At 35.3% G+C, this 11,244-nt stretch overlaps 1 protein-coding gene and 1 long non-coding RNA gene across 2 annotated transcripts; one reads left to right on the forward strand and one right to left on the reverse strand.

Annotated features, from left to right (window-relative positions):
- The first annotated feature begins 4,038 nt into the window (after positions 1-4,038).
- Positions 4,039-9,809, forward strand: LOC103475098 (uncharacterized). Its single transcript, XM_008426500.2, has 3 exons — positions 4,039-4,283; positions 5,740-6,223; positions 9,281-9,809. Exons 1-3 carry the CDS (start codon positions 4,226-4,228, stop codon positions 9,621-9,623), a joined length of 885 nt encoding a protein of 294 aa, XP_008424722.1. The 5' UTR covers positions 4,039-4,225; the 3' UTR covers positions 9,624-9,809.
- LOC103475097 (uncharacterized) lies at positions 5,920-8,426 on the reverse strand. The gene is made up of 3 exons (XR_535287.2): positions 8,277-8,426; positions 6,113-6,203; positions 5,920-6,008 (listed from the first exon to the last, which is right to left on the reverse strand). It is a non-coding gene; the product is annotated as an uncharacterized LOC103475097 (long non-coding RNA).
- Positions 9,810-11,244: the final 1,435 nt, after the last annotated feature.

The raw sequence follows: 11,244 nt of genomic DNA on the forward strand, positions 1-11,244 counted from the left end.
GTCCAAAACTTTTGTCATGTGGGCCAAAATTGCAAAATCCACCATAGATCCAAAACTGGAAAGGATTTTCCACATCAGCTGTATTAAATCAAGTTTAATACAAAAATAAATCTAGTTTTTTGGATTTCATTGAACAAATGTATTTGTAGTTCTAAAAACAGGATTTGATATATTCATTGTTACATAAATAAATAATTGTTTTGGATGCAGTAAAGTTGCCTTTTCTGTGAAGGATTCTGGAGACATAGCTCTATACTCAAAGCTTGGTTATAAAAACATATGAATACTTTGTGTTGTGCTTAAAATAATGTTGATTTCAAAATAAAGTCTCCATCTGCGTCAACTGCCTGTGCTGGACGGGACAGGGTTGCAACGTTCTTGAACTGCAGTTTGGAGGCCATAAAACAATCAGTCCAACGGCCACAAATGGCCCCCGGACCACATTTTGGACACACCCGCTTTCATAAAAAACGCCTCAGGCCAAACATTTTGTATGGAAACCATCGATACGGCATTCTGAATCTACTACAAAGTAAAATCCAAAGCTTTTTAGAAAACATTCAGATTCTCAAAAAGCTTCTAACTTGGCTGTTAAAATAACACAAAATTCTAGTTTCTAGTTTAGCAGTGACAAGACATAAAACTATGTTGTAAAAATGAACCAAAAATACTTGGTTTAGTGTCCAAGTTGGACTGGTTGGAGTCCCTGGTTGGAGTTTTAAAAGTCAACTTTTAAAATTAATAGTACAAAGAATGATTTAAACAGGCAGATAAGAACAAAAACGATGGTGGATAACTTTGTGCTACTTAGCTTGTTTAACATAAACAATACGTTACATGAGAACGTCGTTCAGACGGGTTTCATTTATATATATGTTTATATATACAGAGTTGTTTAGTAACTAGTTACATTTCCTTGAATAACTTATTTTTAGTATTATTTTTACTTTTATTTGAGTAATTGTATTATGAAGTATTTCTACTCTTACTTCAGTAAAATTTCTGGATTTTTTTACCCACTGAATGGAAAACAAATATGTTTTAACCAAACATTCACCAGACACAGACACACACCTGCAGATTTTGTTAAAGTTTCATCAGTTTTTATTGAAAAGAACTGATTTGGAAACATTTTACTTTGCCTGATTGCATTAATTGTTTTTACTTTTATAAATCATTGTCATTTTGGTCCTTAAAATACCCATATTTCCACGTAACTTCATATTTTGGTCTGTCTGATGTTAAAATGTTTTAATGTTAAATGATTGGTAATTTGATCAGTTAATCCGTACTTGAGTAGAGGTTTAACAAAATACTTTTTACTTGAGTAAAAATAAGTACTACTCATACTTGAATTCAACTTAGATACAAATGTTCTATATTTTGATTAATAATTTCTACCTATAAAACACATCATAATCTTTTCTCATCCTTCTTTATCTGCCACCATGCTGTTTTGTAAATAATTTTAAAAATATTTGCACCAACCCTGCAGGACTAACAGTAAATGCCTCTTGGTACAGTCAAAGCTGCAGACCAGCATTAGTACAGTTTTTAAATGCAGCACAGTCAGCTTTGCGGAATATAGTTGTTGTTTTTTTAAATTTACCATACACCCAATATTATAGGTCAAATCAAGTTTCCACAGAACAGGCATGGTGCCGGCTAGATACAGTGTTTTCACCACAGCATGTCACAATTACACTTCCTAGAACAAAGGAAGAATAGAGGCAGAATAGATGCAAACGACAGCATTTCACACCTCAGACCAGAAGCGACACTTGAGTAACAACAACAAAAGAGATCAGAAGATTTTTTATTTCAGTATAAGAAACGCCAGTTCTACCAACATCCTGTAACATCACTGAGCGATGACAGACTTTCCAAAGACAACCAAAGGTCAACAGCTAAAACAGTTTTTATGTCTCTCTTTTATTGTCTGTTTTATCGTAAGAAAGCAGATAAACTAATGTCAAATATTCAAAATAAGTGTCATGATCATTGTGAAGTGGTGATGTGTTAGAGAAATGTGAAAATCCTAACATATAAAACTACATTCTGTCCAATATTAACAGAATCTGTTTGATAAGATCTAATCTTCACTGATCACAAAGACGCTTCAGACGAGTCAGATGTGTAAAAGTACAGTAAAACCTCAGATGCTGCAATTCGACTAATGTCACAATTCATAACAAAAGTTATTTACCTGGGATTTAGGGTAATTGGCTTCCACAAAGTAGTGCATGATTGAAAAGTGGAACAAGAAAAAAAATTCAAAGGTTTTTGTGCAAATAAAAGCTGAAAAGTGTGGCGTGCTTTTGTTTTCAGCCCTTCTCAATACATTTTTTAAAAAAATGCTCCTTTACTGTAATTGCAGCTGCAGATCTTTAGGGTTACATCTCCAGATTTTGCATCTAGAAACTAAATATTTTCTTCTGTCTTCGTAAAATAGCTCCAGTTCAATAAAACTGAATGTAAAGTGTCTGAAAACAAAAATATTAAAGTCTTGCTACAGATTCTTTTGTTGGATTTTGTTCTGGTTGTAAATTCAGGGTCGTAATCCTTCAAAAATATTTTTTTTCCAATCTTAAACAGGTTTTATTTCAGTAAATTAATGTTTATGCTGAAGAAAAGTGTTCCCACAGCATGATGGAGCCACAGCCGTGTTTCAATGTGGGAATGGTGAGTTCAGGATGATGTGTTGCTTCTAGTGTTTATTTACTTTAATTCATATAGTTTAGAAAACTATCATCGTCCTGCTTCACAATGTTGTATCTTATGAAACTCCAATTAGACAAATTTAAGCCTGTGGTTGTTACGTCAGAGAGTTAGAAAAGTTAAGAATGTTGAGTTGAAAAGAGGTATAATTATTTTCAAAATACCAAACTGGGAATTTTTTAAGTTTAATTCAACAGTCGATAAAAACTTCAGATCAATTTAACTCAATGTTCTGCTTTAATTTTGAGGTTAAAGGAATAAAAGAAGGAAGTAAAGCTAAGAAGTAAAGGGAGAAAACATCAGATGTAATGTTTGATGGAATATTTCCTTCTGACTTTTAAACAAAGTGAATCAGAATCAGCTTTATTGGACAGTTTTTTAACAAACATAAGGAATATGAGTTTTCTCTCAATATACAGACATTTATATACATCTGGAAGGAAATAAAAATGATTTTTAAAGAGAAACATACAAATTATGGGTAATCTTGTATCCCCAAAGATACGTTTGGCCATCTGACAGTTTAGTGTGACATAAAACAAACCAAATATACAAATAAAAAATATTATTATACCTTTATCCTACTGTTAGGAGTCAAAGTGTTCACCGTCAAACGCAGGAAAATAAAAGTGTGAAAATTATTTCTCAAAGCCAAATTGATGCTGACGAGCATTTATTTATTTTTATTTTAATATATTTGCATTTGATGGACTCTTAGCAGAGATTTATTTAGAATAGTAAGATGATACTTTGCTCACTGCACTGCAAAAACACACAATCTTTTCTAGTTTTTATTGCAAATATCTTAGTACAGTTGAAATACGACAAAACTAACTGACAAGTAACTTTTCAGTAATGCCTTTTAGTAAATTATTCCTTTGTGTAGATTTTTATAAAGTACTAGATCCACTGGCAAATAATTTCCCTTAACAAGACACGTAAACATTTGCCAGTTGCTGGGTTGCTAGGTAACGGGGCTGGGCTTGGCTGGGGTTGCTAGGTAACTGGGCTGGGCTTGGCTCGGGTTGCTAGGTAACGGTGCAGCGGAACATTCTACCTGTGGAACTAAAACCTTTTCATGAATTTTAAGATATTATCGACTTAAAATAAGCTGCTATATCTTTCTGAAAAGTTGCCTCTAAGTTAGTTTTCTCTCATTTCAAATGTACTAAGATATTTGAACCAGAAACTAGACTGAAAATATTTGGTGATATTTTGTGTTTTTGCAGGGTGTGTCTCAAACGCTGAGCTGAAACGTGTGTGTGTGTGTGTGCATGTGCATGTGTGTGTGTGTGTGTGTGTGTGTGTGTGCGTGTGTGTGTGTGTGTGAATGTCTCATAGAGGATTAGAGGATGCTGCCCCTTGCTGGCCGCCAGGCTGCAGATGATGCTGCCGTCCCGTTCGCTTCAGGTTCACACAGGAAGTGCAGAACTGCTTTCTCAAGAGTTTTTGTTGCAGAGTAGCTGAGAGGCGACCAGAGCGGCGGTGCAGAGGTGGAATCAAGAACATGATGGGGTTGCAAATCTTTATCCGACTCCTGCCGCTCACATGTCTGCTCCAAACTGGTAGGATTCTTCATTTTGGTCTCATCTGATCGGGTTTTATGGTCTGGGTTGGTGTTTTATTAAGAGTATTTAAAGTTTTTGCAAATGGACTAAACTTCTGTTACATCCTAAATGTACAGATGTATTTTTCTTATATTTGTTTTATTATTCTAATATTAAATGTTGTGTTGTGTTGTGTTTTTATTATAATTAGGAACCAATCTGTGTCAGTATATATGCTACAAAAACACAAACTCTTACCAAGTTTTTGTGGTTCTAGTTCAAATATCTTATCGCACTTGAAATAAGATAAAACTAACTTACAAATAACTTTTCCACAAGGTACAGGAGCTTGTTTGAAGTCAATAATGTCTTAATATTGATTGAAAAATGCATGTTTTGCTGGCAGATTTTGTCACTTACAACATAAAAAACATGTCATGACTGAAATAATCTGCCAGAATTTAACTTATAATAAGATATTTGCACGCCAAAGTATTAGGGCCATACTAAGAAAAAAATGACAGAATAAAGTCACAATATTATGACTTAATTCTTGCAATATTGTGACATAGAATGGCTCTAATACTCAATTGTACTCAATCTAATACTCATTTGCAGAAGGCTAGACAAAAATACTTATGATTTTGTGTTTTTTCAGTGTACAACATGTTTCATACTGCAAAAACACAAAATCTTACTTAGTATTTTTGTTATAGTTTCTACTGCAAATATCTTACAAATAACTTACAGGTAACATTTTAGCCAGACATAAGAGCTTGTTTTCTGTAAAAATTTCTTACTATTGATTTTTTTTAAAAAGTACTAGGTCAACTGACAAATTATTTAATTTAATACATTTTCCCATGTTAAGTTAAATAATCTGCCAGTGGAACTAGAACTTTTTAAAATCAATATTAAGAAATTATTGACTGACATATTGGAAATTACTGGCTGCCACATATTTCTGAAAAGTTACTTATAAGTAACTTTTCGGCCGACCTCCGGGGCCTCCCTCCCTCCCCTCTGGTGGAACCTTACCTTACCAGGGGCACGAAGTCGGTTCGCAGACTAAGTCCCAGCTCGGAGGCGAGAGGGGGCCGGCCGGTCCTCCGGGGCCGGTCGGGGCCTGCCCCACTCCGGTGTGGCAGACCTGAGCCCCCCCTCTCCCTCCCTCCGTCCCTCCCTCCCAGTATTTGTGCACTTATTTCAAGTGCACAAATATCTTGCACTTGAAATAAGTGCAAGATCTACTTATTTCATGAGTAGAAGAGTAGAAGATATTGGACAAGATTTTCTTTTTGTCAAATCTATAGTAAGATTTTCTGTTTTTGCAGTGCACTTAATGAATTGAGCTACTTCAGTAAATGAATTTTCTAATTTAATTATTTTCTAAGATCATTCATTTAAGTTATCTTCCTTTAAGAGGACATCACAGAAACTCCTGGCGTAATGCTGCTTCCCGTTTTGCCTCCAGGTGTGAGGAGTGCGAAGGATTCGGTGTTTGTTTACAGCCGAATTGGAGACGTCGTCCTGCTGCCCTGCACCAAATCCACCTCAGCCTCAGCCGGCTGCTCCTCCATCACCTGGACCTTCTTCAAAGGCGGCCAGGTCCGTTACACCGAGGAGGTGACCGGAGGGCGGGTCAACCCCAACTCGGACAAATCCAACAGAACCACCGTCACGTCCAACTGCTCCCTTGTCCTCAGCGACCTCATCGTGGAAGACGCGGGTTCGTACGTGTGTCTGGAGAACAAGGAGGCGGTCACCGACGTCTACTTGTCCCTGCTGAGCGTCAGCTTGGGTTCGCCGATCACGGAGCTCCGGCCTGGAGGGAACCTCTTCCTCACCTGCATCCTTTTCACCTACTACGACGCAGGCAGCTGCAAGCCGTACTCCAACGTGTTCAGGGTCAACTGGCTGGATGAGGACGGAAAGCAGCTGCACAAAGACGACAGAAGGTTCATGAGAGTGAAACATGTTACAAAGATCAATTTAGGGCTGAAGCGATTAATCGGATTACACTGCAAAACACAAAATCTTACCAAGTATTTTTGGCCTAGTGTCTAGTGTAAATATCTTAGTACAATTAAAATAAGACAAAACTAACTTGCAAGAAACTTTTCAGCAAGTTAAAGATAAAAAAGTATTAACTTCACTGGCAGATTATTTCAGTTACAACAAGTAGCAGTTCAATTATTTTTCAATAATTATTGAATTATTGACTATAAAAGCTCTTATCACTTTTTTGAAAAATTACTTGTAAGTTACTTTTTGTCTCATTTCAAATGTATCGAGGTATCTGCACTAGAAACCTGACCAAAAATACGAGGTAAGATTTTGTGTTTTTCCAGGTTGGCGCTCACCCCATTTTTGCGTAAATGTTTTACCAAGTATTTTTGGTCTAGTTTCTACTACAAATATTTTAGTAAACTTGAAATGAGACCAAACTGACTTACAAGTAACTTTTCAGGGAGATACATGAGCTTGTTTTAAGTTAATATTGATTTTAAAAAACTAGCTCCACTGAGAACAACAGGGAAAAAAGTCTTTTTATAGGTGAAAAAATCAGGGAGTAGAACTAGTACTTTTCTTGAAATTGATATTAAGAAATTAATTTATTTAAATTAAGCCCCAAATCTTGCTGAAAAGTTACTTGTTACTAGAAACTAGACAAACATATTAGGGAAGATTTTGTGTTTTTTCAGTGTAATCTTGATTAATCCATTATTGAAATAATCATCAACTAATTTTGTATCAGATTAATTATTAACTGAATTACACAGACTCAAAAAAAACCATTTGATGACAGAAAAACACACTCAGGGCCAAAACTGTACAAAAAACAGACACATTTTGAATTTAAAATAAGACAATCCTTGCAAATATTTCAGTTTTATCTTCACCTTGTCTGGCTTAAGTTACTACATAGGGTTGACAGTTAGTCGTTTAAAAACAGAAGAGCAGAGGCCCCAGTATCTTGTGGTTCACCCAGATTACGTTTTTGTATTGCATATTTGACACCATTTATTTTAACACACCAATATCTAGAGCCAAGGTTAGACTTGGACCAGATTAATGCTTGTTGAGAGAAATTTAGTTGTTTCAGTTTCATCAGAAGTACTTTGTGGTTTAAAGTGTGAAAAGAGAGAACATAGCTGCCGCTGCTAATGTAATGTTTTTACTTCACTAATCAGCTTCACTGTTCAATACCTCTGCATATACTTGTCTTTATTTGTGTGAAACCATAATTTTCTTGTTGATGACCCAGTTTGGGCCGAGCTTCCACTGACGGACAGATGCCTCTAATATCACTCTAAGCAATGTTTCACAGTGTTATAGATGCTCTCTGCTCCAATGAGCCTCATCCAAATGACTATATTACTTCCTTTATGCGCCATCAAGTGCTGGTTGGTAACTAACTAACTGCATTTCCACTATTGGTGTATGCAAATCTTTGTTTATATCAGTAGTGCCCAAAGTCAGTCCTCGAGGGCCGCATCCTGCATGTTTTAGTTCTCTCCCTTAAGAAGCCTTAAGGAGAACATTGACATGCTGAAAAGGTTATTACTATCGCCAGGGAGAGAACTAAAACATGCAGGATGCTGGGCCTTGAGGACCGACTTTGGACAACCCTTGTTTATATTCTGCTAATGTCTAAACCCCCACAATTTTGCAATTACGGTGTTTCCATTAAATAAGAAATTAAATTAGAATCACACGTAAACAAGGTTGCGAGATGAGTTATTAAAAGCATGTAAACAGTTTGTGATATATATTCATAATTCAGCCATGGCGCCAGCGTTCATCATCTATCGGCCATCAGATAAAATGGCCGCCGCCACACTGAGAGCGGCTACTTATGCTGTGTTTAGGGGGAATTGTAATCGGCAATTTTACAAACGTTGTATGGATTAAACACGTCTGACTGGCACTCAATCTTTTTTTTGTCTGCTGCTGTAAACTGTACATTGTCCGAAAAAGAAAGGAAAACAAACACTATCATCCTCCTACCACTTCCTGTCGTTTTCGTTGTTGTTTGCGATTAACGACCAACTGTTGATCACGTGACTCGTCTGACGTGAAAAAGGTTTCCATTAGTTTTGAGAAACACATCGATACAGCTGAAAAACCACCTCATCAAAGCGCAAAAACGTCTCTTTCTTCTTTTTTTTAATAAAAAATGTGAGTTTTTGTGAGATTAACGTGTTTTCATTAAGCAAATTTATTTTTGTTCTTCCAAAATGGGCAATATTATAGTTAATGAAAACGCAAATAACTGGATCAATGCTAACATGGTGAGATAGCTAGTTTAGCTTCGAATTCCGTCTTGAGACTTTATTTGTAGTTTCTCAACTCTACCTCAAAAATGTTGTTTTGATTTGCTCTCAAATTATAATTATTAAAGGTTTGCACCACAAAAGTCATTTCCAACTAAAATCTGAAGGTATGAGGCAGCATTCATTGTAAAAGGTAATGAATAGTGACTAAAAGTAAGAAAAAAAAATCTAAATGTTGTAGTTTTTTTTAGATATTTTTGAAGTATTGTCTGTGGGTTTTTGAAAGGGATCCCCAACCAGAAGCTAATTCTGTTTAGCTCATTTAAAAGCTTTCACTGTAAAAATTACCAAATATTTTTGTCTAGTTTCTAGTGCAAATATCATAGTAAACTTTAAATGAGACAAAGTCCGTGATCGATACGTCGAGTAATAAAAAGTCACATTTAACATCATACATTAGCAAAAATATCATAAAATTCATTTAGAATATTTCTAAATTAACACCACAAGATCTGTGATTTATTTTGATTGCAAAAAACACAAAAGCAATTACAAAATTAATTCATATTTTAACAACAACCGGCCCTTTAAGAACATTCAGATTTTTGATATGGCCCAAAATGAAACTGACTCTGACGCCCTGCTCTAGACCTATTCAAAGTGTTGGATGATAAGATACAATCTATGCTGAAGACCTTATTATACAGAATATAAAATATGTATTTTGTCTCTGTTCAGGTACAAGCTGACTGAAAACACTCGGTGCAATGTCACTCTACTCATAAAGCTGCAAGCGGAGGACAACAACAGGAAGTGGAGCTGTCAGGTGGACACCACAAAGAACAGTAAAGTGACATTTCTGGACTTCAGATTCTCCTTTCTGTTTCAAAACGCCCACCTGGACCAGACTGTGAAGCCGCTGGTCACAGAGGAATGTCCTGCAGAGCTGCCCATCAGCCGGATCGTTCTGTGTGCGGTTCTGCCGCTCTTGGTGTGCATCGTGGGATTCTTCACATGGAAATCAGACCACAAGAGAGCAAAGACCTCAGCTGCTGTCATCGAGCTGCAGGATGTTTACTGACTGACTGTACTGAACCATTTGCTGCAAAGAAACTGTAAAATGCAGAATGGGTGTTTGACAATCCACCTAAAGTGAAGAAAATAGACAATTTTCTCTTGACACACTGTAAGAACACAATTTTACCAAGTATTTCTTGTGTAGTTTATATGAAATAAGACAAAGCTGACTTAAAAGTAACTTTTCAGCAAGATATAGGAGCTTGTCTTCAGTCAATAATTATTGAATATTGATGAAAAAGTTCTAGTTCCACTGGCAGATTATTACAAATGGGCACAAAACTTTGTAGAAAAAAAGCACAATTTCACAATTGTAGTATTTACATTTAATAGATGCAATTAAAATCATTTTTCTTTAAGTTTCTCCAGGCGTTGAGTCATAAAAAAACATTTTACACCATCATTCTCCTACCACTTCCTGTCACTTTCTTTGTCTTTTCCACCAGTAGTAACATCTGGCTGTTGATCACATTTCGATACAACCGTAAAACCACCTCATTCTAGCTGAAACATGTTTGAAATAGCCAAGTTTCCGTTAAGTGAACATATTTTTGTAATTCCAATTTGCGCAATTTTATGGTCAAGGTAAACACATCTACTCATAACAAGACATTTTTCCCATGTTGTAAGTGAAATAATCTGCCAGTAAAATTTGTACTTTTTGTAAACAGTCAAGAATTATTCACTTAAGACAAGCTCCTATATCTTACTGAAAAGTTACTTGTACCTTGGCTTTGTCTTATTTCAAGTGTAATAAAATATTTGAACCAGAAACTAAGCAAAAATACTTGGTAAGATTTTGCAGCTATTTGACACATAGATCAGTTAGATTATCTTAGAGGAAAATGTTTGCTTATTTAAAATGTTAACCTTGCAAAGGAGTTCCAGATATTTCAAGATTTCTTTTTTCTCCATGCAGCTTTAATTTATTTAAAATCAAGCTGTTCTCATTCGGAATAACTCATTTTAGTGTCACATCCTCTTAGTTCTCATATCAAACTTTTTACTTGACAGTGTTATTTTGTTGCTCTTGCATTAAAGTAACACTGTAATCCAGGAGCATTACAGTGTTGCAGCAAATAAATAGGAAAGCGCTGCACTACCTTGCAAAAGTAGTCATACTCCAGAAGCTTTTTCATTTTGTTTTATGCTACCATCACAAACTTTAATGTATTTCATCTGGATTTTATGTGACAGACCAACAAAAAGTAGAAAGAAAGTAATAATAATAAAAATCATAAAAAGTGTGCTGTGCATTTGCATTCTTACTCTACCTCTAAATAAAATCAATTACAAGTTTAATTCAGTAAATCAGTACATTGTGTATAATTTAATTACATTGTAACTCCAGCTGTTTGGTAAAGGCCTCAGAGGTTTGTTCATATATTCAATTAATATTTACATCCTATTATAACAGCTGAAACTAATACATATCCTGTAGCATAATGCTACAATAAGTTAGATTCTAAACATGCTATTTTAAAGAATGACTATTACCTTATTTTCTTGTTTGATTAATTGAATGTGGTTTATTTTAGCTGAATCAACGAGAATTTGCCGTAAAATAATTTGAAATAAAGAAATACTTAATTGGAACAATGGTTTTATTAGTTCTTCCACACAAT

The sequence above is a fragment of the Poecilia reticulata genome, linkage group LG13, assembly GCF_000633615.1.
Source record: "Poecilia reticulata strain Guanapo linkage group LG13, Guppy_female_1.0+MT, whole genome shotgun sequence".
In the NCBI taxonomy this organism is placed as follows: domain Eukaryota; kingdom Metazoa; phylum Chordata; class Actinopteri; order Cyprinodontiformes; family Poeciliidae; genus Poecilia; species Poecilia reticulata.

What these genes read in the sequence shown, in the direction of transcription:
- LOC103475098 (XM_008426500.2), top strand. Translation starts at nt 4,226, where the DNA reads ATGATGGGGTTGCAAATCTTTATCCGACTCCTGCCGCTCACATGTCTG. An exon ending in CACATGTCTGCTCCAAACTG is followed by an intron (nt 4,284 to 5,739) that starts GTAGGATTCTTC and finishes TTTTGCCTCCAG; the next exon opens with GTGTGAGGAGTGCGAAGGAT. An exon ending in CTGCACAAAGACGACAGAAG is followed by an intron (nt 6,224 to 9,280) that starts GTTCATGAGAGT and finishes GTCTCTGTTCAG; the next exon opens with GTACAAGCTGACTGAAAACA.